We start from the raw sequence: 27,695 nt of genomic DNA, 5'->3' as shown, positions 1-27,695 counted from the left end.
GAATTAATTGCTATTATCATATTTTTCCTGAGAAAATTTTAACTCTGTTGTCACTGTACTCTTAATTCATCTTTTAACTTTTTCTACTTGCATTATTAATTAATTAATTATTAATGAGATTTTACAGTTCATTTTGAGTATTTTTTTATAAATAATTTTGGTTGCCATTAGTGATAAGCACGACTGGCACTGGCAGTCATCATTCCCTTTCAATTCCCTCAACCCTTTTCTCTCTCTTTTGTTCCTTTCCCTATCTTCAGTTCATGCGTTGTTTCGCCGTCTAAAGCTTCCATTCCCCTTTCAATCTACTCCTTTTTGGGTTTGTTTTTTTACCCCCAAAACACTCTCATATGTTTTTTCTTTGATTTTTTTGGATCTGGGTTCTGCTTGCTTTCAGATTCTCATTTTCAACTTCAACACCAGGTAATTGTTATTTTTATCGTTTTTAATTTTTGTTCTGCTGGTTTTTGGTATCTGGGTATTTTGAATTGAAGTTCTATCTGCTAAATTCAAGAAGATATATTAGCTTCAATTGTGTATTTTCTGGACTGGGGAGTTTTTATAAAGTTGGAGCATTTTGGTGTTTAAAGATTTGATCTATTGGTTGATGGTGTGGTGGGGGTTTAAAAGAGCAGCTCATTTTTGATGAATTAGCTTCATTTATATGCCTGATTTTTGCTGAGTAGGAACTGATTTTAGGGAGCGTAATTTAGCTATGTTTTTATTTTCTTTTCTTTTGTGAATTTTCAATAAAAATATGACCTTTTTTTCATTTCCATGACACTGAATTTCGATATATGGGGAACTATAAAATCTAAAACACAGTGATGGAATGTTGGATTTCCCAAAAAAAAAGGAAATTCTTTTTTTTTTCCTGGGTTTGGGAAACATGGATCTAGAGGACTGAACAGTCAAACAAACGGTCTGCTTTATCAAATGGAATTCCATGACAGCCTAAGCTTGGTCTTAGCTGATTTATTTATGAATATCTTTGAGTTGATCGTATTCGAATGCTACCCAAGCTAAAATTAGCTCTATGGTTTAAAATGGGACTAAAAATTCCAATTAGAGCTGATAAAGAAAAGAGAAAGGGGGATTTATAGGCGTTGGAACTTGGGATTATGAGTCGTTAATGTCTGAACTAGTTCGACAGATTTAACTATTGTTACTCTTACCGGCCAGTAGCTATTTTGGGTCCATAATGAAGAATTTTGTAGATATTTCACCTTTTTCAGAAAAAAATAAAAAAAAGGAAAGAACAATGAAGCTACATGCTCGTCCTTTTGTGGCAATCAGATAAGAGATGTGGGTGGTTTCTGTTAATTTTTTATAAAGTGTTTGATGTGAAAGTGTAATACAGTGACAGATTCTGTACATTTAAGAATTGGCTTTGTAGAGTGGTACAAGACATTCTTCCACTTAATGAATAACTAATATGAATAGAGGATCCAAATTTAACTGATGCTTAAATTTTTTGCTTCTAAAATCATGTTGAAATCCCATTTATCATGATCGGATGTGGTGGGATATTTGGTCATTAGAAAACATTGCTTCCAACATAATCAGGAATCAAGTGTATCTGGATTCTATTATCTCCATGTTTGATTTTTTATTCAATAAATTTGATTACTTTTTCGATAGCAATACCATGAACAATGTCGTGAGAGAATGTTATTTTTTTCTTTTCCATATAATTAATGGTGAAAATTATGTTTCAGGTTAAATCTATTACTTCCTTCAAACTTAAGACCCAGAAGATCAAAACATAAATTTAAAGCTGCATAAGAAGTATGGCGGTTTCCATGAGAGATTTAGATCCTGCTTTTCAGGGAGTCGGGCAAAAAGCGTATCCTTTACTTTTGAAACTTGCTGTGTTACATGGATCATCATCCTGATTGTTTATTGTTATTTAGATCGATATTCAATATACATTTTTTGTTTAGGTTGTATGCTTAGTGTAGGGTTAGAGTTTATAGATAGCAATCTGCTGCTGTTTTAATCTTGGGTATATTTGCTTTTGAGTTGCTCTTCTTCATGAATTATTCTCCTTAACAGTGTGAAGCGGAATTGAAATCTGGCGCATTGAGAACTTCTGCCCTGTTTCAGTTCCGAAGTCATCTCATGGCAAATTTTTCACAGGCGATTCCTATGTTATTTTGAAGGCAAGTTATTTTGTTAGGAAGGATCGTATTAGATTTTAGATATTGCATGCTTCTATTGGCACCAAAATTTGAAGCTTTTGGACTCATTTTTATTTTTAATGCAACCACTAAAGGCAATGGTAATTCAGAAAACAATCTGTTGGAGGATTTTAATGACCATGTTATAAGCATTTGGCTAATGTTCTAGTTTCATTCCCATTGGGTTTATTTATAAAAACAAAGTACTCATATATACTTGAATATACTTGTAGTTTGAGGCTTTAATATGCATCTAAGTTTTCCTTATCAGATTAATGTTATTTTATTTTACTATTTTTTTCTTGGCCCAGACAACTGCCTTAAAAAGTGGTGCCTTGCGTCATGATATCCACTACTGGCTCGGTAAAGATACATCCCAGGTAAACCTTGTTCTCTCTAAAGTCATTTTTCTTGTTCAACTCTTGACATTTTAGTAAGTACGGATTGAATTTCAAAACTAAAAGGAAATAGTAGATAAATTTTTTGACCACAACTCGTTTAACATAGGATGAAGCAGGTGCCGCTGCAGTCAAGACTGTTGAACTTGATGCTGCCCTTGGAGGGCGTGCTGTTCAATATCGTGAAGTCCAGGGCCATGAAACTGAGAAGTTTCTTTCCTATTTTAAGCCATGTATCATACCCCAGGAAGGTGGAGTAGCATCTGGGTTCAAACATGTTCAGGAAGAGGAACATAAGATACGTTTGTTTGTCTGTAGAGGCAAACATGTTGTCCATGTAAAAGAGGCAAGTCTTTTGACCTCATTTATCTTCTAAGGACTAACGATGCTCTTTCTTGAGTGCAATTCAATACTTTTCTTTCAAGAAGTTGGATGACATGTGTCAAATGGCAGGTTCCATTTGCTCGATCCTCACTTAACCATGATGACATCTTTATACTGGATACAAAGTCTAAAATATTTCAATTTAATGGCTCCAATTCATCCATTCAAGAGAGAGCAAAAGCCCTAGAAGTTGTACAATACATTAAAGATACTTATCATGATGGGAAATGTGAGGTAGCTGCCATTGGTGAGTAAACCAACAGATACAGATCTTGAAGGAAGGGAATAATTAGATAAATGGAGTGAAAAGTGGATACTTGTATATAAACTAATAGATTCTGTCCTATTACTCGATGCAGAGGATGGAAAGTTGATGGCCGATGCTGAGACTGGAGAATTTTGGGGATTCTTTGGCGGCTTTGCTCCACTTCCAAGGAAGACTGCTAGTGATGAGGATAAACCTATTGAGGCTCATCCTGCCAAGCTACTTAGGTAATTTTTATTCTTGGTTTGGCGATGGTGATTATGGCCATTCAATGTTTGGTTGATTACCTCAACAAATGCAATTTTTTGCTTTCTCTAGATAGACCAACTAGTTATCTTTGAGTGAAAGAAAATAGGGCCTTCTTTTGGGTCCTATGATTTTGTAGTTTGAAAAATGCTCTCATTCTATCATGTTTGCTTTTCAAGTGTTGAGAAGGGGCAGGCAAAGCCTGTTGAAATTGATTCCTTGACGAGGGAGTTGTTGGACACAAATAAATGCTATGTTTTGGATTGTGGGTTCGAAGTGTTTGTATGGATGGGGAGAAATACTTCTCTTGATGAAAGAAAGAGCGCAAGTGGAGCAGCTGAGGTAGTAGCTGTCTAAGGTGATTTAGACTAACTTTTATTAGGATTTCTCATTCACTCCTTTTGCATTGTTGGTGTTACCGAGCAGGAGTTAATCCGTGGTTCTGATAGACCAAAATCCCAAATAATTCGTATAATTGAGGGGTTTGAGACTGTTTTATTTAAGTCAAAGTTTGAGTCCTGGCCCCAGACCACTAATGTTGCTGTTACTGAGGATGGTAGAAGCAAAGTTGCTGGTCAGTAACTGAAATATCTTGCAATTTTGTTGTTTTTGCAGTACAAACTGTACTTGCTTAATATTTTTACCATCTTAGTCATGACATAATAATTATGTTTCCACTTGAAACATCAACATATTTCAATGGTTTTTGTAGCACTTTTACGACGCCAAGGGCTGAATGTCAAGGGTCTAGCAAAAGCTGCTCCAGTGAAGGAAGAACCCCAACCGTATATTGATTGCACTGGAAATTTGCAGGTATGTTTATACTTATATTGTTTATGTATATTTTCCTATGTGCTGAATCTTTGTATGCATCGTGATCCTTTACTGCGATGCTTCCCAGAAAGTGGAGCTAGAAATTTTATCTTGGGGGGTGTTGCACTGACATTAAAGTAATACATACTTGAATATGATTGAAGTTAAAAATAAAAACTGAAAACAGTATTTTTTTTTGAAATAAAACTGAAAAAAGTAAATTCAGATATAAGGTAACATTTTTTGTTATTAACATTAGTAAGAAACTGTCTTCCTAAATATTTGTCATCAATTTGTTTATTTGATTTGATTGGAAAGAACAATTCATGATACGAATTAATGGTCATGTGCATTAATATTTATACTATACAAATGTAGAAAAAAAAGCTACCATTTGGTTGTTAGACTGAAGATCTGCCGCCATTCGAAGCTGTTGAAGAACATTACTAACTCATCTTTTTGGTTCTGATGAGGGGCTTATATCACTGTTAAGAGTTTTGTTTGTTCTGTCTTTAGGCATGTTATCTTGCTTAAACATACAGCAAGCTTAGTTCCTATGTAGCAGTTTCCCACCCTCCTGCATTTGGATTAATAAACATTTTACTTATCCAAAAAAGGTGAAAGAGGAAGTTAAATAATTATTTTTTTGAAGGAAAATGAAGTTGGTAATTGTGTATGACAAATTATGAATTACTATGTCAGTTACAAATTTCACATGAGCTTTGAATTTTCATACTGTGAAGTTGGGAATACATCTTGCTGAGTCTTCAAAAGATAAGGGGCAGGGTTGGCCCCCACCAACCCCTTGTATAGCCAAATGTCTTGTATAGCCAAATGAGTGATATTGGTATCTTATTTCATGGAAAATTACTGTTCTACTTTTGCAATGATCGATGGTTTTTTTGGACTGCATTTAATGGATAATCTCTCTTTCTTATATACTAACCATGATTAGATAATGGTTCAAAATGGTGCGGCTGGATTCGTAAATGTGTTACTACAGCTTCGGTGTCTGTTTTAGTTAATGGTGTCCCTACGGATGAATTTGCTATGGCTAGAGGTCTTAGGCAGGGCTGTCCCCTTTGTTGTTTAATGTTGTTGGAGAGCTCTTAAATTTACTGCTTGTAAAGGCAGTTGCTGAGGGTTTGTTTTCTGGTCTGGTGGTTGGCAAAGATGAGGCTTTTCTGAATTTATCTCATCTGCAATTCGCAGATGATCTTATAATTTTCTGTAATGCTTCGAAGACACAGATTCTTAATGTTAAGATTATTCGGGTTTTCGAAGTAATGTCAGGCCTTAGACTTAATCTCACTAAGAGCAAATTATTTGGTATTAATATCAGTGAGGATGAGTTAACGTAGTGGGCTAATGCTGTTGGGTGTTTAGTTGGGCACTTCCCTTCGGATTATCTGGGATTGCCGCTTGGTGCTAGGAGGAATTCTATTCTTTTGTGGGATCCGATCGTCCAGAAATTTTATAAAAAGTTAACCGGATGGAAGGCTAAGACTTTGTCTTTGGCAGGGAGAGTGGTTTTATTGAAGTCCGTCTTGTGCTCCCTACCCATCTATTTCATGTCCTTGTTCAAAATTCCTTCCTCGGTAGTTACAAAACTAAATTCCATCATGGCCAGTTTTTTATGGGGAGGAGGGGCAGTGGTTAAAATAATTCACTGGATTAATTGGTCTACAGTATGCTCTGCTAAAAAAGTTGGTGGTCTTGGCGTTTTGGATCTTAATCTTATGAATAGAGCCCTACTAGGTAAATGGTCGTGGAGGTTTGCAAATGATAGGGAGTCGGTGTGGAAGAAGGTAATCTGCAGTAAGTATAATCTGGACATTGGATCCCTGTTTTTCAAGGATAATCTCCCTTCTCATTCTTCTTGAATCTGGAAATCAGTAGATCATAACCATTTCAATGAGGATCAGTTTGGAGCCAGGCTTCGAAATCAGTTCAAAGTTCGAGTGGGGAATGGTGAGAGAATCAGTTTCTGGTTTGATAGTTGGGCGCTTGACTTCCCTTTAAAAGATGTTTTCCCGAGACTGTTTGTCCTCTCTTTAAACAGGGATGGGAAACTTAATGAGTATGGAGAGTTTCGATCATCTATTTGGTCTTGGCATGTTCAATTGAGAAGAAATTTGAGTGACTGGGAGCTGAGTCAGTTTACCGATTTATTGGCTATAATTCACAATATAACTCTTTCTTCTGAGTTGTCTGATGGGTTGGTTTGGAGAGGGAACAGAGAAGGAATTTATTCTGTTAAATCCAGTGTGAAGTCTTGCTGTCCTGTTTCGACATCAGACCCTTTTTGGATGAATAACATTTTGATGGGTTTGGTGCCTCCTAGGGTGGAGGTCTTCTTGTGGAAGGTGGTGCACAACAAACTGCCTGTTAAACAATAACTTCTAAGGAGAGGAGTCTCCTCTATTGTTGATGTTGCTTGTCCCTTTTGTAAAAAAGGAGGCCGAATCTTCTTCTCATTTATTTTTCACTTGTGTTGTGGCATGGACTCTTTGGAACAAGTTTTTGAAATTCTGGGGAGTGTGTTCGGCTTTGCAGGACAATGCTAAAAGTTTTATGGTTGCTTGGAAAGATATGGTGTTAGATTCTAAAATCTGGTCCTTCATTCCGGGAGTGGTTATATGGACTATTTGGAAAAGTAGAAATGACATTGTGTTTGATGGGGGAAGGGTAGATCAGACTGATCTGTTCTTTATGGCAAGGTGCAGATTGGCTAATTGGTTTTTAGCAAAATTTAATGATGTTTCTATTATGAAGGACTCTCTCATTTCTGATCCTACTCTTGGGGACTATTGCTTCTCTTCAAGGTCTTCGATCATCAAAACTGTGTCTTGGTCTCCTCCTCCAAATGGTTTTATAAAACTGAATGTGGATGCAGCAGTGAGTGGTGATTGGAGGAAAAGTGGTGTTGGTGGCATTCTTAGATTGGAGGATGGCTCGGTGAAGGGCTCTTTCCTAGAGGCTGCTGGTCCAGGTCCTCCGCTGTTGGTGGAGATTTTGGCAATTAAGAATGGCTTATCTTTCTTTGTCTCTTTTCTTCCGAGGGTTCAGGATCGTTTAATTGTTGAATCTGATAGTAAACGAGCAGTGGAGTGGGTCAAGAACTATGATCGATGTCCTGTTGTCTACAGAGTTTTAGTGAGAGATATTGGTCTTTTGCTAAGAGATTTAAATGGTATTATTAGATGGGTTCCTAGATCAGCTAATGTTGAGGCTGACAGTTTAGCTAAGGCCGGTATCGGTTAGTTCTCGTTTCTCTAGATTCTATTAGCCTTTGGGTTTATTATTGTAAGGGAGAGTTTTGTTGTTAAACATTATGTAACTTTTGATTATTTATGGTTATTAAGGCACTCTTTTCCTCCTTCCGCTGACTAATTAACGAGGCCTAACTTCTTATCAAAAAAAAAAACCATGATTAGATAAGGCGGCAGTGGTGCTTGTCTTTCCATGCTTGGGACATAATATATGTATCTCAGTGACTTTGGGTTTGAAGCCAGTTTAATGATGATAGTATTGATCTGTGGCTGTGCAGGTTTGGCGTGTGAATGGCCAGAAAAAAGTTCTCCTTCCAGCTTCTGATCAGTCAAAATTTTACAGCGGGGATTGCTATATTTTTCAATATTCTTATCCTGGAGAAGACAAAGAAGAGTATCTCATAGGAACATGGATTGGAAAGCAGAGTGTCGAGGTAATTAAGTATTCTTTGACTGTCTTTTGTCTCAATTTTCAAAACTGTTGAGTGCCATAATGCTTTCACTTCCTGTGACAAAACTATCTTTTGTCCAAAACAGGAAACACGCATATGTACCATGGATGATAATTTTCCTACTATAAATATATGTTATTTGCTGTGTGTTTGTCTTTATCATGATTCCTTTTCCTACAATGTTTGTGTTAGGGTTGTTACTCTTCTGATCACGAGTTTTTGCTTAACAGGGAGAAAGAGTTTCCGCAATCTCTTTAGCAACCAATATGGTTGAAGCATTGAAGTTCCAGGCTACCCAGGTAGCTTTCTTTTAAATAGAGCATTGTTCTTTTGCTGTATGTTTCTATTTTCCTTCTGATGTTATCTTAACTGATTAACAGGCTTGCATCCACGAAGGAAGTGAACCCATTCAATTCTTTTCTATCTTCCAGAGTTTTATTGTGTTCAAGGTTTGAGAAATTTTGATTCACAACTTTTACTTCCTTCAATAGATACTTATGTTTTTAGGTTTTCCCTAGATGATTCGGTTATGTAAAATTCATCAGGGTGGTCGTAGTGAGGGATACAAGAATTATATTTCTGAGAAGGAAATTCCAGATGGCACATACACAGAAGATGGTCTTGCACTGTTCCGGGTTCAGGGTTCTGGACCTGATAACATGCAAGCAATACAAGTCGAAGCAGTATGTCCAAATTTCATCTACTATCTTTGTTTCCTTAAGAACTTGTAATACTATGATCCTGATAGAACTAATTTTTATGGGAAGTGTAAAATCTCCACCTGACTACGGTTGGGTACTTGTTTTTATTGTTTTTTTAATTCTAAAAAAGGTGACTGTACCTTGTTTTGCCTTTTCCTTGACCGGACAATGTGAAAGCACAAGTCCCAAAACAGTTGCTATTATAAATGCAAAAATATAACCTGTTCTGCAGTATGTTAATTGTTTGTAGGATGGAACTTATGCTCTCTTCCGTTTTTTCTGTATTTGACTTCTATCAGGTCGCGTCATCTTTGAACTCCTCCTACTGTTACATATTACATAGTGATTCCACCATATTCACTTGGGCTGGAAACCTAACTTCCCCTGATGACCATGAGCTTGTTGAGAGAAAACTAGATATCATAAAGGTATGTTTTATATTTTGAACTTCCTTCCTGGAACTTCATTTTATTAGTGTGGGTAAATGGGTAGTTCCCCTTTATTGTTTTGAATGTTATGATTCACTTTGGGTTCAGTTATTTGAGTTTTTGATTTGATTAATGTTCATGTTTATTTCGTTGATATTCCTTGGGTTTTTTATTGGCTTATGCTACCCTTCTGATAATCTCCAGCCCAATTTACAATCCAAGCCACAAAAAGAAGGATCGGAATCTGAACAGTTTTGGGAGTTGCTCGGAGGAAAATCCGAATACCCGAGCCAAAAGATTGCAAGGGAACCTGAAGGTGATCCTCACCTATTTTCCTGCTCAAAAGGTATGGATAACTCTTTAATTGTTATATGGTTATTCATGGTATCTTAATTCTAGATAAGTAAAATGTTTATTCATATTATAATTTTCTAATTTCTTGTCTTTCTTCATTGCCATGTTTAATTGCAAATTGTACCTCAATCTGCAGGGAATCTTAAGGTGCGTATCTACGTCTCCACTACTTTCTAAACTTGCAGTATAAATCCTTATCCCAAAAAAACAATGCTAAAATATGGAAAACAATGTTGTACATTCTTGTCTTTTGTTTGCACCGTTGGCTTCAACTTAAATTTGTTTGCAGGTGACGGAGATATATAACTTCACCCAAGATGATTTAATGACTGAAGATATATTCATCCTAGATTGCCACTTGGATATCTTTGTCTGGGTCGGACAAGAGGTTGATACCAAGAATAAATTGCAGGCCTTGACCATTGGTCAGGTAAGATCAACTGATATATAGGTGGACTGTTGTTGCACTGTATTTTTTGAGTGCAACCACATATGCTTAAATCGTAAAACTTAAATCCTAATGTAAATAGACTTTTCCTTGGTCAGTTCATACAGTATCTTTTAGGAACTTGAAATAGATTGTGGCAGAGTATTGCCACGGGTGTTCTTACTTTTCCTTCTGTTGTTGCTCAGAAATTTCTTGAGCTGGATGTTCTCCTAGAAAATTTGTTCCATGAAGCTCCGATCTACATAATCATGGAAGGGAGCGAGCCACCCTTCTTCACACGTTTTTTTGCATGGGATTCTGCAAAGTCCGCGGTAAGTATATTTACCACTACTCCGGAAGTGCTCATGATTGATATAATATCTTTGCAAGGATCTTAGTGTTTTTACTTCCTTGCAGATGCATGGAAACTCGTTTCAAAGGAAACTTACCATTATGAAAACCGGCGGTACACCAGCAATTGATGTAAGACTTCACTTTAGTCTGTGTCATAGTAGTTGAAGTTTCACTGCTCTCAATACCGAGTGACCAGTATCCATGTTTCACTCTTCGTTTTCCTTGGAAGTATTCATGCTTGACACTCGTGTCCAAAGCGTATCCAGATATAGATATGGGAATATGAGTGTATGACTCTCAAGAGACTTTCTAATTACATGGGAAAACTTAAAAAAAAATAAACATACTCATATTCGACATTCACATTTAATGGAGTCCGAGTAACATAGCATGTTTGTACGTTTGTGTTCTTGTTACTACTTTAACAATTGTATTTGGAGTTAATTCTCTGATTACCATCATATTACATGTTTAGAAACCCAAGCGGAGAACACCTGTATCACATGGTGGAAGGTCTAGTAGTGTGCCAGATAGATCACAACGTTCGAGAAGTATGTCCTTCAGCCCTGAACGAGTTCGTGTGAGGGGAAGGTCTCCTGCTTTCAATGCACTAGCTGCTGCATTTGAGAATCCCAATGCTAGAAACCTTCCTACTCCACCCGTGGCTAAAAAACTGTATCCAAAATCTGTGACTCCAGATTCTGCAAAGAAATCTGCAGCGATAGAAGCTATTACTGCATCTTTCGAACGACCACCACCAGCTCGAGAGACCATCATACCTAGAGCCGTGAAAGGTATGCGATTTCTATGTTTGGAGATAAAATCATGTTATTTTCTTATTTGTACTCAAAACCGCTAGTATGTTTCTTGGTGAAGTGAGCCCACCAACACCCAAATCAACACCAGAGCCTAACTCTAAGGAGAATTCCATGAGCAGCAAACTAGAATCCCTTACTATACAAGAAGATGCCAAAGAGGGTGAGGCTGAAGACGAGGAAGGCCTTCCAATATACCCTTATGAACGTCTCAAAATAACATCGACTGATCCCATTTCTGAAATAGATGTGACCAAGCGAGAGGTATAGTTTTAAGATGGCATTATGTTCTAGGCATTTATGAATCATTTCTTCTCCAAGACTCATAGTCGAAATATGCACAGACGTACCTGTCATCCAAGGAGTTCAAGGAGAAGTTCGGGATGAAAAAGGATGCATTCTATAAGTTGCCTAAGTGGAAACAAAACAAGCTAAAAATGGCTCTTCAACTGTTCTAAGGCCCTTTTGATTCATCATCTATTTATCACAACTCCCTGCAAATGAGAGTGCAGGTGGAACAAAACATGCTTGCAAATTTGCACAAGTTCTTTTCATTTTTCATCAAGTTTGCTTCTTTTTTTTAATCTTAAATTGAATCCGCATATCACTCTAACTGCACCATTTTGTTCGGCAGCAGTGGGAAAAACCCGAACCCCGTTTTCGCAGGATCGAAAAAGTGGGACAGCATCAGTGCATATTTAGCTGCTTCTGCTCCCCTATGAAGCTTTTGGTTTTCTTTTTTGGTCATTGATAGACATATTTGGATTTCAACCCTTCCCCCCCCTCATGTGGTGGTTTGAATGTCTAGAAAATTCTTCCCTTTTTTTCATTTGTTGTCTCTGGTTGAGTTAGCTTATGGGTATTCTTTATGATTGTGAGGTTTGTATTTTTGCATTTTTTTAATTTATTTTTTTGGGTGTCCAAAATAATAAAAAAATAGAACAAATATTGGGAGTTTGCAAATGCCAGACAATTTAGGTTGTATTTTTGTAAACTTTGAGGATGAAAAGTTTGTACAGCAGAGTGTAAGAACCAAGAACTAGTTCATTGTCTTTTGTTTTGAATAATAAAAGTGTGCTTATTATTATTATTACTATTATTATTTAGATTTAAAGAATATATCTTTGGGAGGCCTTAAATTTCCCAATTTTAAACTTCTTTAAGAGAGAAATGTTGCATGTTTACTACTATGTTAATCTTGTTCATATATTCGAATTCGAGTCGCATAAAATCATCACATTTAGCTTAGTGGTCATTAAAATCAGGCTGAACCTCTGCATCCATAATGACACCAACCATAACTCGCACATGTTTTCCTCTTGGACTTCACACCTTTAACAGCAGAGCTCCTCCAACATAGCTCGAAACGAACAACTCGAACTGCTACAACGAATCATATTATACCTCTATTGACAGGCACCATGCCTAGCATGCGAGGGATCACCGCACATGTATCATTCATCTTCTTTCTGATGAGACTATCGTCCATGTTAAACTTTAAATTGTGTTCGAAAGTAGTCAATGGTAATACCTGCGTGCGAGAGACTTTTGAGCACGATTTGAAGTTTAATAATGTACCTAACACACGAGAAATCACCTGGCACGTGTAGTGTTCATCTTCTCTCTAAGATTGGATTTTAGAAGCATGAGACAATGGTGATAATGGGATTTTAGAAGCATGGGACATAGAATGATGGCCAGAGACCTTGGTATTAGGATGTTCTGATGGTGGCATCGAGGAAGAGTAAGAGAATTGATGGTGACTCGAGGTGTTAATGAAAGATGGCATAACAATGGAGTATTTGTAGATTAAATTGATAGTCTGTAAATAAAAGATTAAATTAATTGAATTATTTTTAATAAGGGTAAAATACACGTTTGGTAACTGAACTTTCTCCTATTTTACTCCTTGTACTTTCAATTTTTTTCATTTTACTCACTGAACTTTATAGATTGAATTTTTCTAGTCGCTCCGTCGTTAAATAATTAACCCGCGTTATGACACGAAGAATTGCATCAAAACGATGTCGTTTTGAATTCTTAAAAAAATTAAATTTTAGACTAAAACGATGTCGTTTTGATTAAAATACGACAATGTCATAACGAGGTTAATATTTTAACAGCAGAGTGACCAAAAAAATTCAATCTATAAAGTTTAGTGAGTAAATTGAAAAAAATAAAAGTACAATGAGTGAAATAGGAAAAAGAGTGAAGTTCAGTTACAAACGTGTAGTTTACCCTTTTATTAAAGATCAAATTAATCGTAAACAATAGGAATTAAATGTATTATTATATCAAGTTTAAAATCATGTCAATAATGAACAGTGATTTGATTGATATCAAAATAAAAATTGATGACTTAATTGATTATTATTTTTATTTAATGAAGAATAAAAACGACGTCGTAATCTAAATAAGTAATTTATCTTCAGCCAGAGTGGATTGGGTAGGCTGGGGTATTGGGCCAATGGTGGCCATTTAACAGTTCCGCCAAACCTCCATGGGTGGCGGCCAGTTGTGTAGTAGATTCAAAGCTTCGTCGTTATCGAGTAAAATTATAAATCAAGAAATTCAAGCAAAAAATAGTGTAAGAGCCAGAAGAGTAAAGCGTAAAGAAACAAGATTGACATAGTTGAAAATTTCCTGGCTTCCACTACTTAAATTCAACCAGTTCACAAGAAGGCAAACCACCAGACTTCGATTTTCTTTTTCAATTTCTCACCAGCAGAGATTCTATGTCGAGCGAGAGAGTAGCTGTTGAGTTGGCCAAGGGCGTTAATGGCCTCGATAAGATCATCCTCCGCAATACTCGTGGAAGCTCTGCCGAGGTAATTTTATAAGACTTTCGGTTTCTTTTTCTTCTTTTTTTTGGCAGATTTTATTTATTTATTTATGGATCTGTTCAATCTGATCTGCGTTAGTGTTTTTTTTCTTTCATTTCTTTGAATTTTTTTTTCATAGATCTTTCACTGTTTAATACTGTTTCGAGTTGCCTCTTAGGTGTATCTGTATGGAGGCCATGTGACATCTTGGAAGAATGACCATGGAGAGGAGTTGCTTTTCGTCAGTAGTAAGGTGCTTTTCAGTGACAGTAATTTTCTTGTCTAAATATGATGAATAGTGTTTATAATAAATTATTCAAGTCCTTTGAATCGATGCTTCATTTAGACCTAATCTTTTGTTTGTTCCAATGAAATTCCGCGTTTAATGCCTAATTGTTGATATTGCGAAAGAAAATCTTCATCTGTGGATTTATACTTTATTAACTTGTGAGTACTAGATTTAGGTGTAATGGTTCTAACGTCTCAGCCTCTCACGGATACTTATTTTTGTTAGTGCATTTATGGATATGATCTACTTCATCCTCTAATGGAAGCATATCTGCTTCCCCTGTTGCCTGTGGCAACTTGTGATCCGTCTATTTTTATTGTGGGCAATTGCAAAAGTTAGATAGAGTATGTATTTTATAGATTGTAAACATTTACGAACTATTTTTTAAAACATAAAGAGCTGATTCGTTGGTTATCGCAATAACATGAACCCATGGATTAACTGTTCAGAAAAACCAGATTACAGTAATGCAATGTTTAAAGAAATTGAATGAATTATATTACTTTCCTTGAAACTCCTTGCGCTATTATGAAATGAAGTGTTTCTGGAATTTTTAGGAAAACTTGCTGTTCAATAACTTATTTTGTTTGCTTGTCTTTCTTTTTCATTCCATTCAGTGACTATATAAGGTAGATGGGAGGAAGACATTTTTTGGTTTAATGAAATATAAAATGATAGTTGACTTTAAATTATTTTGGTGAATCTGCTTAACAAATAAGAAAAATGCATTAATCTATAGTTGCTGTTTAAAGTGATCACTTGCATGTGCAAATGCAAGTGTTTAAGAAGACAACAGTTGGAAGTTATGTGAATTTTTGTTTCTGATGTACTAAATACTTTTCTTCTGCAGACACTGTTCAAGCCTCCGAAGCCAATTCGTGGAGGAATTCCTTTGTGTTTCCCCCAAGTATGTGCAGATCTTGTATTGACCTACTTGTTTAGACCTTTATCATCCTGGTCATGAAAAAATGCTCTGTGTTTGCAGTTTTCAAATCTTGGTCCTCTTGAGTCTCATGGTTTTGCCAGAAATAAAGTTTGGAGCATTGACACAGACCCACCTGCTTTTCCAACAAATTCATCCAGTAAAGCACACATTGATTTGATCCTTAAGCCTTCTGAAGAAGATATGAAAATTTGGCCTCACAGGTAGTGTCATTTTTTAATATTTTAATTTCATTTCACAAAGAGAGATCCATATTCAAATCTTCATGGCATTATTTTCTTGATCAATTAACTTGTCCTCATGGCTGTCTTTTTTCTCAGCTATGAGTTTCGCCTGAGGGTAGCTTTGGGACCTGGAGGAGATCTAATGCTAACATCTCGCATCAGGAATACTAATAGTGATGGGAAGCCGTTTACATTTACATTTGCGTATCACACGTATTTTTCTGTTTCTGATATCAGGTAATTAGAAGGATTTGTTTTATATTTTAACTTTTCTGTGATAAGATGCTCTTTGGTGTTACTACTTTCAGGTTTATATATGCATATCTTGTAGTCATTTTTGCATAGGTCACACTATCTTCTTCCTTGTCTCCTTTTCATATCACAGTTCATTAACATCAACCGTTGACAGCTAAGCTATTATACTCCATCATTAGTGAGTTCTAACGAGTCAACTATCATTACTAGTGACGTCTTTCCTATTCCTAGTTCTAGTTTATTTCGGTCTAAAATTCCGTCTTCTATTGCAAGCATGTCTTCTTACTTCCAGTAGTGAAAGTAGCAAACGTTCTTCTGCCTGCTTACTTTTCAATTATGAATTTTCGCACGATTCTTAGTGTCAATAATAAGGTTTTTGGTAATGTAACAATAACACTTCTTAGTGTCCGCCCCCCCCCCCACCAAAAAAAAGAAAAAAAAGGAAAAACATTTCTTAGGTTTAAATCACTAAAATAAAATATTATTTTTCATAATTTCTTTTTGGATATAAGTTTTGGTTGCTTGTTTTGTTTTCTTGATCCTTTATTTTGAATTTATTATATTCAGGAAGTCAACTGTGGATATATAAAATCATTTAGTTTGTCTTTTAAATATAACTGCTTTCTAAATATTGATATGGGTGCTAATTTAAACTGCACTCTTACATTTTCTCTTACTATTGCATTGCACCTCAACTAGTAAAACTGATTCTTGGTATAATATGTTTGTTGGTGACTTGACGTTTGTCTCGTGATGATTATACCATTGCTATTGAGCAATCAGGGTTTAAAAAAAACTATGTTCCTTCTGTACAGTGAAGTTCGTGTTGAAGGATTGGAGACACTTGATTATCTGGATAATTTGAAGAACAGGGAGCGATTTACTGAACAGGGAGATGCGATAACATTTGAAGGAGAAGTGAGTTTGTGATTGATTTGCCCCTCAGTCTGCTCACATTTTAACCTAGTTTACTGTTAACATATTCTTATTTCTGCTTAAAAGGTGGACAAGATATATCTCGGTACTCCTACAAAAATTGCAATTCTGGATCATGAAAAGAAGAGAACCTTTGTATTACGCAAAGATGGGCTCCCTGATGCTGGTGAGGTTTATTTTCTCCAAGTTTTTAATTTATGTTCATACTATTTATATGGAGTCTGATTATGCAAGACTTCTATTTATACTCTCAAATACACACACACACACACGTGTACTTCATTTTTACATCGAGTTGGAAAATATTATCATTGCTGCTTAATGGTAGAGGTACTTTTTTACACTTTTTATAGGCGTAAATCTATGAAACCCGTCTATAATAGAATTATGGATTATTGTTGGATCGTTTCAAGTGGTTGGATTACAAGTATCCCGAAATGCCTTTCTGTATGTTAATATGAGTTGTTCCCTGCTTTAATATTGTTATTTCTTTTGCCTGCAGTGGTATGGAATCCCTGGGATAAAAAGGCAAAGGCTATGTCTGATTTCGGAGATGATGAATACAAGCATATGCTGTGTGTGGAAGCTGCTGCTATTGAGAAACCCATCACATTGAAACCCGGTGAGGAATGGAGGGGAAGGCTGGAACTTTCTGCTGTTCCGTCCAGTTACTGCAGTGGCCAACTTGATCCTCAGAGAGTCCTCCAGGGTAGCTGAAGATCCCTTACTGTGGTCGATATATGTACAGGTAATCATGCTGAATGTTTAAAACCTGTACTTTATTTATTTACAAGTATCAGGTGATGCTACTGATGCAACTGTAAACTATGATGCTACTTCCATGCTGCTTCTGTTTTTTCGTTTCTGGTCCGGAATTTAATTTTCAACCTAAAATAGGAACTGAACCTCGAATTGTGAAAATCAAAGAAAACTTTTTCTAAATGGATCAAAGCGAATTTCAATGTTCAGTACATGCATCATAGTTCTTTTTCTTCGATGTGTTTCAGCGGAACGGTTTTCATTTCAACCTTGCATAAAGAAACTAAAATGTGTAGAATACATTTAACATGCCGGTTCTTAGATGGCTGTAACCTTTTGCGTCTGGTCATTTGCAGGCGGTGTCCTTTTTTACTGGTATGTATAAGTAAATTTTAGAACAGTTTTTGTCCTGTCTCTGATCACATTGTCGAGTACAGTCCTTATTGTTGGCCCTGTTTTTATTATCCACTGCAATTTATGCTGCTTCACCTATTCGTAACCGAGTTGAAAATACCTTTGGTGGTGTTATTGGTTTTTATTTTAGCGAAGTGAACGGAATCGTTTATAATTACGATGCAACATGCAGGTACCATGAGGCAACATGTTGTGGATGAATCCTGGATTTTTGGTGGATGAATGAAATAATAAGGAGCTTAGTGCATTGTGGAACAATGTTATAACTGTTATCAATTACACTATTAGAAAACGACAATATTATTTTGTTGCTGATATTGAAGCACTGTTGGTTATTTCAGCTGTGGATGAGCTTTTATTTGTCTATGGGCTGCCTTTTGATTTGTAAGAACTTCCTTATTCAAATTGAGTTGGATTTTCCCCTTTATTTTATTTTTATTATAATTTTAGTTTAGAGTTTCTAATGGGGACTCTGCATAAATTATATTTTCATGAATTAGTAAGGGAATTACATTAACATATATTATAGATTAGATATATTAGATAAGAATTGCTTTTGTTGGTTGTGTAATTTGGTGTCGCATTTATTTATTTAAAGTCTATCAAATAGGAGGGCTACAAGGATGATTTTTTTTTTCTTCCATTAAGTGTTTAAATTGAAATTTTTATATATTTTTTATTGTTATAACTATCAACATCCGATTTATTAGTCGATTAATTTGGATTGAGAACTGTAAAATTTATTACAGATCAATCTTCTCAATCCAATTTGTTTTTTTTAAATCCAATTTTTTTTCTTCATAATATTAGAATTTGAATTCTGACTTTATTTAAACGATTTAATCTCATATTAAATCTGTTAATATATTTTATGGTTGTTGATCAAAATTAAAATATGTTAAAAGTAGTGAAATTATAGTTTACTCTTATAATGTTGGTTAAATGTTTTCAATGCCAATATCTTAACAATGATTTTAAAACTTTTGGGTTGTTAGAAATTTAAAGATAATAAAGAAATAAGAACATTGCAAAGAATGATGATAAAACAAAAAGACGATGGATTGAATCGAGAAATAATTGGTTTGATAGTTTAATTATACATGTTGGGTTTGATAGTTTAATTTTTTTCATGAAAAATAAATTATAATTAATTTATTTATTTTAGAATAATTCAACGGAGAACTAAAGATACTACTGTTTAACCTTCAACCTGGTTCTAACAAAAAATTGAATCTCCCTCTCGAATCTAATGCCAATTGGATTGATCGTTTCCATTTTTTTTCCCCGTGAAATTCTGATTACATTGCTGAAGAAAATTGTTTAAATACTTTCGAATTCGGGTATTTAATTAACATTAAAAACTGAGATAAATTAATTTAATCAGATATATCTACGAATGATACAAACAGTACAAACTAAATATTGTTCAAAGGTGTCAAATCTTGTTTATGCTTAAACCATGGAGAACTCAATAACGAAGTGTCAGGTCCATTGAAATCTTCTCCTTTCTTTGATTTAAACGAACCTGGTGAACCAACTTCCCTGATTTCTTCACCATCGGATTGATTATAGGCCTTGGATTGGGAGTTTTTCACCGTCTTCTTCTTCTTGCTTGAACCGCCGCCGATGCTTAATGTCAGCTCGATTTCACTATCTTCGTCGGAGTTTTCTCCGACCGGTCTCCCCAGATCGAACCCCATTTCCGTTTTCGTGACTCGGATGTGATCGTCGGAGCAACTGCCACTCTTGCCCCTGGAGTGGGTCGTTGAAGTTGCCCACAATTTGTTTGTGCTGATTTCCCTTTCTAGTTCATCCATCAGCATCTTTTGAACATTGTACAGTCGATGAAGTTCTCGTACCTATAATTTAGTTGGTAACCCTTGCTTAGTATAATAGATATGCTCGATTAATTCGATTAATTTTTTTGAAAATATATAATTTAATATGTTTATATAGAGTTAGTTGTTTCGGTTATTGGTTAAAAAATAATAGTCATTGATTGATTTAACAAGTTTTAATCGTTAAAGGTAGAAATATTGCTGATAATACCTTACTTGCCCAGGAAATTGTTAGGGTTACTCTAGGAAAAATCTCTCCTAGGTGCTCCATTAAAATAGATTTGCAAAAGGCTTTTGACTCAGTCTGCTGGGATTTTTTGTTAGTTGTTCTGGATGCTTTGGGGTTGCCTGCTACTTTTTGTAGTTGGATTAAAGCATGTGTTACTACCCCTAGGTACTCTATTGCTCTTAATGGCACATTGGTTGGGTACTTTGAGGGTGCTAGGGGAGTCAGGCAAGGAGATCCCCTATCTCCATACCTCTTTGTGATTGTGATGAATGTCCTTTCTTCTCTATTGAACATGGCTGCTAAGAATGGCATTTTTAAATTTCACCTGAAATGCAAGAGAATTTCCCTCACCCATCTGTGCTTCGCTGACGATTTGCTCTTATTCTGTCATGGGTCTCTGGATTCTGTATTGGGGGTTGTTAGCGTTTTAGGTAAATTTTATGAACTTTCTGGCCTAAGACTGAATGCTATGAAGTCTGAATTATTTGCTTGTGGCCTGCCTATGAATATCTTGGAGCATATTCAGTATGCTGCTGATTTTAAAATTGGCCAACTCCCTGTTAGATATTTGGGAGTGTCTTTGGTCACTCGTAAGCTTACTAGTAAAGATTGTTCAACACTTCTTGTTAAAATCAAAAGCAGAATTGATCAATGGGCTAGTAGAAAACTCAGTTTTGGAGGTAGATTACAGCTTGTCAAATCAGTTATGTTCAGCATTTTTGGTTACTGGAGTAGGCAGATTATTCTGCCTAAGGGTGTTATTAATGATATTGAAAAACTGTGCATGCGGTTCTTCTGGAAGGGCTGTGATATCCCAGCTCGTGGTGCTCGAGTGAGCTCGAACCAGGTTTGTGCTTTAAAGTCTGAGGGTGGTTTGGGTTTAAGGAAGCTAACAGATTGGAGTAAAGCTTGTTGTCTTATGCTTGTCAAAAATATTCTGGCAGATGAGGGTTCTCTGTGGATAGCCTGGATAAAAGATTATTGTTTTAAATATGTGGACTATTGGAATGTTGATTCAAAGCCTCATTTCAGCTGGATTCTGATTAAGCTGGTTAAGTTGAGGGATGAGGTTAGGAGGCTGTTTAGCCTGGTTCCTATCTGGTCACAGATCAAAGGCGGTTGGATTTGGGATAGCATTCGTACAACAAGAGACAAAGTTGGGTGGCATAAGCTCATATGGTTTCCATCTCATATTCCTAAATTCTCTATTATTGCATGGATGGTGATTCTTGATAGATTGCCAACTAAGGATAGACTTACCCGCTTTGGCATAGGAAATGATAATATTTGCGGACTGTGTTCTGGTAGTGTGGAATCTCGTAACCACCTATTTTTTGAATGCTCGTTCGCAAGTGAGATTTGGAATGCTATTTTGCGAGATTTTGATCTTAATCCTCAGGCGTTAAGCAGCTGGGATGAGGCCCTGCGCTGGTTGATTTCGAATCTGAAGGGTAAGCCACTTCTTGTTCACATCCTTAAGTTGGCGTGGACTGGTTTTGTTTACTTTCTTTGGGAGGAACGTAATCACAGGTATTTTAGGGGCGTGATTCGTTCGACTACGGTAGTTGTGAATAGGATTCAAGAGGCTGTTCGAATTAAATTGTATAGTCGTTCCATGAATAGGGTAGATGATGTAAATAGGAGATTATGTTTAAATTGGGGACTGGTTTAGGCTATTTGCCTTGTTTTTGTAGCAGCTTGATGCTTCCTTTGGATATATAAAATTCTACTTATCCAAAAAAAAAGTTTTAATCGTTTCTTTAACTCGATTTAAAATCGAAAATTGACCCATACAAGAATAAAATTAGGGTTAAATTGTCTAATTTTAAAACTGAAGGAGGTTTAAAAAGTGTTTAAACTAACCAAAAAAACGAGATCTTAATTTGTCTAATTTTAAAGCTGACGAGATTTTTCATGTGTTTAGTGAATGGATAAAGCAACATTTAGTCCTTAAACTTGGTAATTTCCCAACTTGATCCTTGAACTTCCTTTGTCCACATTGATCCATGAATTTAGATTTTGTTACATTTTAATGACATATTACAGTGAGGTTGTGCAATATTTTATAATCTCATGGTCTCATGTCATCCCAATGAATAAAATGGAAAGATTGTCAACTTTAGGACTAATGTGGATTAAGAAAAGGTTAATGGACCAAATTGAAAAAAGTTAGCAAGTTCATGGACAAAAATGGAAAAACATGATGTTTTCATAGTCCATACCTGGTGTTTGAACATATCTTCATGCATTTGCATCGTCTTCTTGATCGACTCCATGTTAGTAACCCTAATTTTCAGCACCCCATCCATGGAACTTTCTTTGAAATAATCATCCATGAAATGCAGAGAAAAATTGCGGCCGCCCTGTGAATTTGCTATTGTGGTTATCCCACGGTACCCGACTTTGGTTCCCATGGCCTGAAAATGGTATTCAGAGGGTGAGCTGATATACACGGAACATACTTAGAATTTTATGCTAGAGTTTGAATTTGTAAAATTTTAAAAGAGAATTTATAAAATTTTAAAAGAGGTAAATTTATAAAATTTAAGAATAAAAATAGATCATTATTAAAAATAAAATATATGAAAACTTAAAATTTTAAAATTTTAAGAGTGACTCTTCTCACCCGAATATAGATATATATTTGATACCGTGAATAGAGTAAATTAAGTTGGTAGAATTGTTTTCATTATGAATATTTATAATATTTGATCTATATTAGTCCACTAATGTCGATTATACTAAGAAAAAAACTATTAAATAACTCAACTAAGAACAGGGTATAGAAGCAGAGAGATTGAGTTTCATGCAGTAATTTGCAGAAGTTGAAAAACATGGCTAAAACTACTATGTAGTGTTTCAATTCAACTGCAAATAAATCAAACGATCAGAGACAATTAATCAAACATTTACCGATCAATCAAAAACTCTAAGAAATCGGCTATCAGCCAATCTCCATGCAAAAACAACCATCAAACAAGAGATTAACACAAGAAGAATTGCGGAAGCATCAGTCAGAAGAGTGGATGAATTCGATATTCAAAGTGAGTTTATACCTGCAAGAGAAAATCTCTTCAAAGAAGCAATTCATTGAACAAAAGTGCTCAGAGCTGAAGCATCTGATATTTTCCCATCCGTATAAGTAGATCTATTGATGAAGAAGCAAATGCGGAGAACACCCAGATTAGAAGGGCTAACAACGATGAAACCCTTTTATTTCGAGGACGGAGATAACTAAAAACACGCAGCCAAAATGGATTGTATTGTTTAAGACATGGAAACAGCTCTTCAGAGTTTTCAAAGTTTGTTTTCTTAGTGAAAAGGATTCAGGGTTTGACAGGCTGTGAAAGAGGCAAGAGCAAGAAAAAAGCTGGATTAGTAGCAATAATATTATTTTTCTAGGAGAGAGAAACCTATATACGTGGGAATCTCTGGATTAATTTGGTTGATTCATGCAATTATATATAACCCTATTAAACAAACATTCAAACTAAATCACAATACATATGAAAAGAGTATTCATGTTGATAAAGTTGTGTTTTTCCATATTAAATTTTAGTGTTTTTTATTTTACGTTTATTATTATCGTGCTTGTATTATTAGTTTATAGTCTCGAACCTGAAATTTCAGATTTCTTAACATATCATCGTCATCAATCTAAGATTTCATTGGACAACATATTTGAGTTGCTCGTAAGTCATATGTGCAATTCTTGTGTTATTCTTAATATTATGATTGTTATTGATTTACAACTAGTGGGGAGAAGGTCGGTGGTGTTTAATTGAGTGGAGAGTCGTTGAGAAATGATTTTGAGACTTCGATCGGTGACAAATTAATCTTTCTGATATAAACGGAAAATCGTTGAAAAATGAAGACGATCGAAAGCAAGGATTCCATGAGAATAAGGATTTTACCCCTCTACATGAGAGATAAAGTCTGCTTATATACTTTGACCAAAGATTATTCATCAATGTCGCATAATTATTGACAGACTAATTAGATATGATTAATTTCGGCAGACAATTTACGATTTATATTATATATAGATATATAAATAAAAGGAAAGAGGTGAGGTGAGACAATGCCTCTGTGTTTCGAAGGCACTACTTTGACTAAGATATTGCCAATCTAACCACATTTGCACGTTCCTCTTAAAGCTGAAATATGCTGCATTTCTGGGTCCACAATGTCCACCATTTGCTATTCAGTATTTTGAAAATACATTAATAATATATTTTAAAAATAAATAAATAAATATAATTATCTGTTCATCATAAAATATAAAATAAAGGTGATAATTATTCTTCCTTATCGTACAACACAAGTGAAGATGATGAAGCGTTCACTTTGTGATTTTGACATCAACGAAGGTAAGTTGATTAGTAAGAGATTCTTTCAAGGGTTGCTCATCAAAACCACCAATATTCCACTCTTATGTTTAATCTGTAGGTAGGCATGTTATGCCTTTAAACCTAATTTCCACCTACACTAATTTAATAATTAATATTTCGATTAACAATTTACATTAATTCAGTTGGAGATTCGACAATGAAATAAACACCAATTATTATTTATAAAAAAATTATTTTAATTATTTTTTAATCAAACTAACATTTTCGATTAATAGATGATACCATCTTCATGAAAGACTTAATAATAATATGAATAGATTATATATATTTGAATATAATATATTTAATTTAGGTCTGTGGTTTAATCTTGAATAACTTCTTTCTCTCTTTTTATAAAAAAAAATATTATATATTTATATAAATTTCAAGGCCACTAAACCACTATGGTTGACTAATTAAACACTTTGATCGGTCTTTTTAAGCATAAACTTTTTATGAGATGATAAAAGTTGGTAAACGTCTCTTGTTAACCCATTAATGGATGCTTTAAGCATATTGTTAATTAATTAAACCCCAAATTTATTTTAATGCCAAACATGCTCTCGTCTTAGCATATTCTCGATTGTCGATCGAGTATTAGGTCGCATGTTTAAGCATGTAAATCTTCAGTTTTAACTCAAATTAAATTTAATACGATTAACCCGAATTTAAATCTAACACAATTAGATTAGATCATAATAATTTTGACAATTTAAACTCGCTCTAGTAGAAAATGACATCGACCTAAAATGACTTAGACCCAAATGTCAAATCAAATAACAATTGAAATGTCTCGAGTCTAAATGACTCTTACCGAGAATGATTCAAATAAAAAATGACATAACACGGGACGTTAAACCTAAATGATAGTCCAAAATAACATGAATCTAAGATGATTCAGTTCGGAAATTGACTATTATAACATCAAAACTATACCTAAAATTGTCCCCAAAAAATATAAAGATTAAAACTAAACCTTAATTTAAATACATTCAATTCAACTCGACTCGAAATAGATCAATCTCCGTCTAATTCATAGCAGCTTGTTTTTATTTAATTATAGCATATATAAAACAAGCAAGTTAGGGTAACAAGGGAAAGATTCTTGCAAGGCATCAATGTTAGAAAAAGGCTAAAAACATGTTGCATCCACTTCCCCTTCATTGCATCAGATTCCGAGTATGACTCCTTACTTAACCAATCAAAAACATAATATAATTAATTAATTAAGACTTTGATTGTTTTAATTTCACGACAAACCAAAAACATAATAAAATAAATTAATCTTATCTTGTTGCGATCCCATCCCATCATTTTAACAACAATATCTTCTCATCCCACGTTCCTCTACTTCATTTATTATTGGGTTTCTCATATTATTATTGTTATTATAATTTTGATCATTAAGCCATTATGACTTAAATCTCGGGTTTGATCTGAAAATTTTATAATATGACTCGTTTAGTGAATAGATAAATAAAAAGAAAAAATAATATAATTTTATTCAATTAAAATAATTGTGTCCATACAATTATATATATGAATAAAATTTTTAAGACTTGATTTTTTTCTTGTAATATTAGGAATGGAGTCTAAATCAAACGTCATGAGAGATCAAATTATTAAACTTAAAAGATATAATGAGTTATTAAGTATTTAATTTCAAAATTTAGGACACAAGACCTAATTTATCTTATATTTAGACTTACAGAAACTTAATTTATCATTAGATCAAAATATTTGAAGGACACGAGTCTCTCCCACTCTTTTTTTTTAATTCTGTCAGTGAAAGAACTATCTTATAATTTATTGTCAATTATAATGAAAAAAAATTATCAATATTTTTATGCAAGATTATGTATTCTTATTTTTCTTTATTTTTATTATTTAATGATTGTTTGTTTATCGTTATCCATAACATCGTTTAATTTTAACAATTTGATAATTTTGTGAATAGTCTAAGAACGATCATAAGACAATATTTGTTCAAAATCTTTTTAGTTAATGAACAATACACACATGACATATCATATAAACGTAGTTACTCAAACCTAAAACTTCAAGAAACAATAACACTTTTTTTGAATTAATCACTAGTATTCGATCTATTGACCGACTAATCCAGATCGGATATTACATAGGCGAGAGGAACTCTCCCAACCCAGTTTGTTCCATTCGCAAACGTCAATATTCAAACCCCTGACCTTGCTTAAAAAACTTATTGTCTCATCCCACTCGATCAACTGGTTGTTGATAATAACATTTTATTTTATTAATAAGATAGATTGATTGATTTGATATTTTAAAATTTACAATGCAAAAAAATGGGCATAACATCGCACCGAAATAAATACAAATAAAAAAAGAGGAGGCTAATTAAAAGTGGAAAATTATTAGTTGTTAGATATAATTAAAATAAGGAGGAGCACATGGAGGCGGCATTGCTCTCCACAAGTACGTGTAAAGTATTAAGGAGGGATCAAGCAGACAACAATCTTAAATTCCGATTGCCTTGTTCTTAGCTACACATACATACACACAATATAAGCTGATACGTAGTATTTTTTTTCCTTTCTAAAAATATAATAATTCATATTATTTTATAATTTATGATTATTTATGTTATAATTTTAATAAACAATATTAATATGACTCATCTCAACTTTCATTCATCATTGTCATCGATAATCATTTTATAACTGTCATTCTAGATCAAAATACAAAATTATCATTATGTTAATATGAAGCTTAAGAGGAATTAATACACAAACTAACAATTTATGGAGCCATTGCAAGTGTTTATAGGATGAGTAATCGGTTGAGTCGAGTGGAAAATAGTTCAATTAGTTAAGTTTTCGAGTATTGTTTTATTATTCAAATTTTATTTAAGGTATTTTAGAGTCGAGTTAAATTTATGAAATTCGAATTGAAATGAATATATTTATTCGAGTTTATGTTCAATTTTAAATATAACGTTATAGTACTGAATGTCTCCAATTTAAACGACTCTCTCTATTTATATCAATGTAGATATATTTTTTCTTACACATATAATATTTATAATGTTATTTATTAAATTAAATATCATCAAAAAAATATACAATATATATGTAACCCCTAGACCCGGTCTGTAAGTTAGACCCAAACCTAAGTGTTCACATATCTCATTCAGAGATTTTTTTTAAACAACTTGTAATACATTAGATATAATACATATATATCCAAAACGATAGCAAATACATGTCACCAAACACAACTGAAAAACATATAGAGATATACATTCGTACAAAATAAGTAGTTGATCTCCCCTGATGCCAAATCTGCTAGCTTACGGTTTGTTGTTATCTGAAAAAGGTAAAAACTATAGAATGAGCTAAAAAGCTCAGTGTGCCCCATACAGTGTATAAAACATACATATAAAAAAAATTCAAATAAAATAAAACAATTTATCAATTTCATTTTAATAATATGCACACTACCCCATCCAATCATCAAAATGTGTAAGT

At 34.3% G+C, this 27,695-nt stretch overlaps 3 protein-coding genes across 4 annotated transcripts; 2 read left to right on the top strand and 1 right to left on the bottom strand.

The window, feature by feature from the left end:
* The first annotated feature begins 217 nt into the window (after positions 1-217).
* On the top strand, positions 218-12,179 carry LOC120189214 (villin-4-like). 2 transcript variants are annotated; one of them, XR_005522493.1, is made up of 24 exons: positions 218-423; positions 1,719-1,846; positions 2,063-2,162; positions 2,492-2,560; positions 2,688-2,924; positions 3,032-3,209; positions 3,322-3,454; positions 3,653-3,815; positions 3,900-4,047; positions 4,186-4,286; positions 7,837-7,992; positions 8,241-8,309; positions 8,391-8,459; positions 8,556-8,693; positions 9,011-9,139; positions 9,344-9,485; positions 9,630-9,640; positions 9,783-9,923; positions 10,127-10,252; positions 10,338-10,403; positions 10,750-11,068; positions 11,151-11,353; positions 11,434-11,601; positions 11,727-12,179. XR_005522493.1 is itself a non-coding variant. In XM_039192532.1 (23 exons), the coding sequence occupies exons 2-23, from the start codon at positions 1,791-1,793 to the stop codon at positions 11,545-11,547; spliced, it is 2,868 nt and encodes a 955-aa protein (XP_039048463.1). In that variant the 5' UTR covers positions 218-423; positions 1,719-1,790; the 3' UTR covers positions 11,548-12,179. The 2 variants fall into 2 exon arrangements, 1 of the variants encoding a protein (XP_039048463.1); XM_039192532.1 differs by having other exon boundaries at positions 11,434-12,179.
* On the bottom strand, positions 7,053-23,162 carry LOC120189216. The gene is made up of 4 exons (XM_039192534.1): positions 22,855-23,162; positions 22,021-22,215; positions 19,144-19,590; positions 7,053-7,063 (listed from the first exon to the last, which is right to left on the bottom strand). The coding sequence occupies exons 2-3, from the start codon at positions 22,210-22,212 to the stop codon at positions 19,147-19,149; spliced, it is 636 nt and encodes a 211-aa protein (XP_039048465.1). The 5' UTR covers positions 22,213-22,215; positions 22,855-23,162; the 3' UTR covers positions 7,053-7,063; positions 19,144-19,146.
* On the top strand, positions 13,679-18,158 carry LOC120189215 (putative glucose-6-phosphate 1-epimerase). The gene is made up of 9 exons (XM_039192533.1): positions 13,679-13,917; positions 14,090-14,164; positions 15,051-15,107; positions 15,186-15,346; positions 15,464-15,604; positions 16,438-16,540; positions 16,625-16,724; positions 17,061-17,306; positions 17,904-18,158. The coding sequence occupies exons 1-8, from the start codon at positions 13,825-13,827 to the stop codon at positions 17,273-17,275; spliced, it is 945 nt and encodes a 314-aa protein (XP_039048464.1). The 5' UTR covers positions 13,679-13,824; the 3' UTR covers positions 17,276-17,306; positions 17,904-18,158.
* Positions 23,163-27,695: the final 4,533 nt, after the last annotated feature.

This window comes from Hibiscus syriacus, unplaced genomic scaffold (genome assembly GCF_006381635.1).
Source record: "Hibiscus syriacus cultivar Baekdansim isolate YM2019G1 unplaced genomic scaffold, ASM638163v2 tig00116954_pilon, whole genome shotgun sequence".
NCBI classification, from domain to species: Eukaryota; Viridiplantae; Streptophyta; class Magnoliopsida; order Malvales; family Malvaceae; genus Hibiscus; species Hibiscus syriacus.
The sequence above is the reverse complement of the archived record's forward strand: the minus strand, read 5'-3'. Positions and strand labels throughout refer to the sequence as shown.

Excerpts from the sequence above, each read along its gene's own strand:
- LOC120189216 (XM_039192534.1), bottom strand. The coding sequence starts at position 22,212 with ATGGGAACCAAAGTCGGGTACCGTGGGATAACCACAATAGCAAATTCA. Across the intron at positions 19,591-22,020 it reads AAGATATGTTCAAACACCAG|GTACGAGAACTTCATCGACT; the intron begins GTATGGACTATG and ends ACTAAATTATAG.
- LOC120189215 (XM_039192533.1), top strand. The coding sequence starts at position 13,825 with ATGTCGAGCGAGAGAGTAGCTGTTGAGTTGGCCAAGGGCGTTAATGGC. Across the intron at positions 15,108-15,185 it reads TTCCTTTGTGTTTCCCCCAA|TTTTCAAATCTTGGTCCTCT; the intron begins GTATGTGCAGAT and ends CTGTGTTTGCAG. Across the intron at positions 16,725-17,060 it reads AGATGGGCTCCCTGATGCTG|TGGTATGGAATCCCTGGGAT; the intron begins GTGAGGTTTATT and ends TTTTGCCTGCAG.
- LOC120189214 (XM_039192532.1), top strand. The coding sequence starts at position 1,791 with ATGGCGGTTTCCATGAGAGATTTAGATCCTGCTTTTCAGGGAGTCGGG. Across the intron at positions 2,925-3,031 it reads ATGTTGTCCATGTAAAAGAG|GTTCCATTTGCTCGATCCTC; the intron begins GCAAGTCTTTTG and ends GTCAAATGGCAG. Across the intron at positions 9,924-10,126 it reads AGGCCTTGACCATTGGTCAG|AAATTTCTTGAGCTGGATGT; the intron begins GTAAGATCAACT and ends GTTGTTGCTCAG.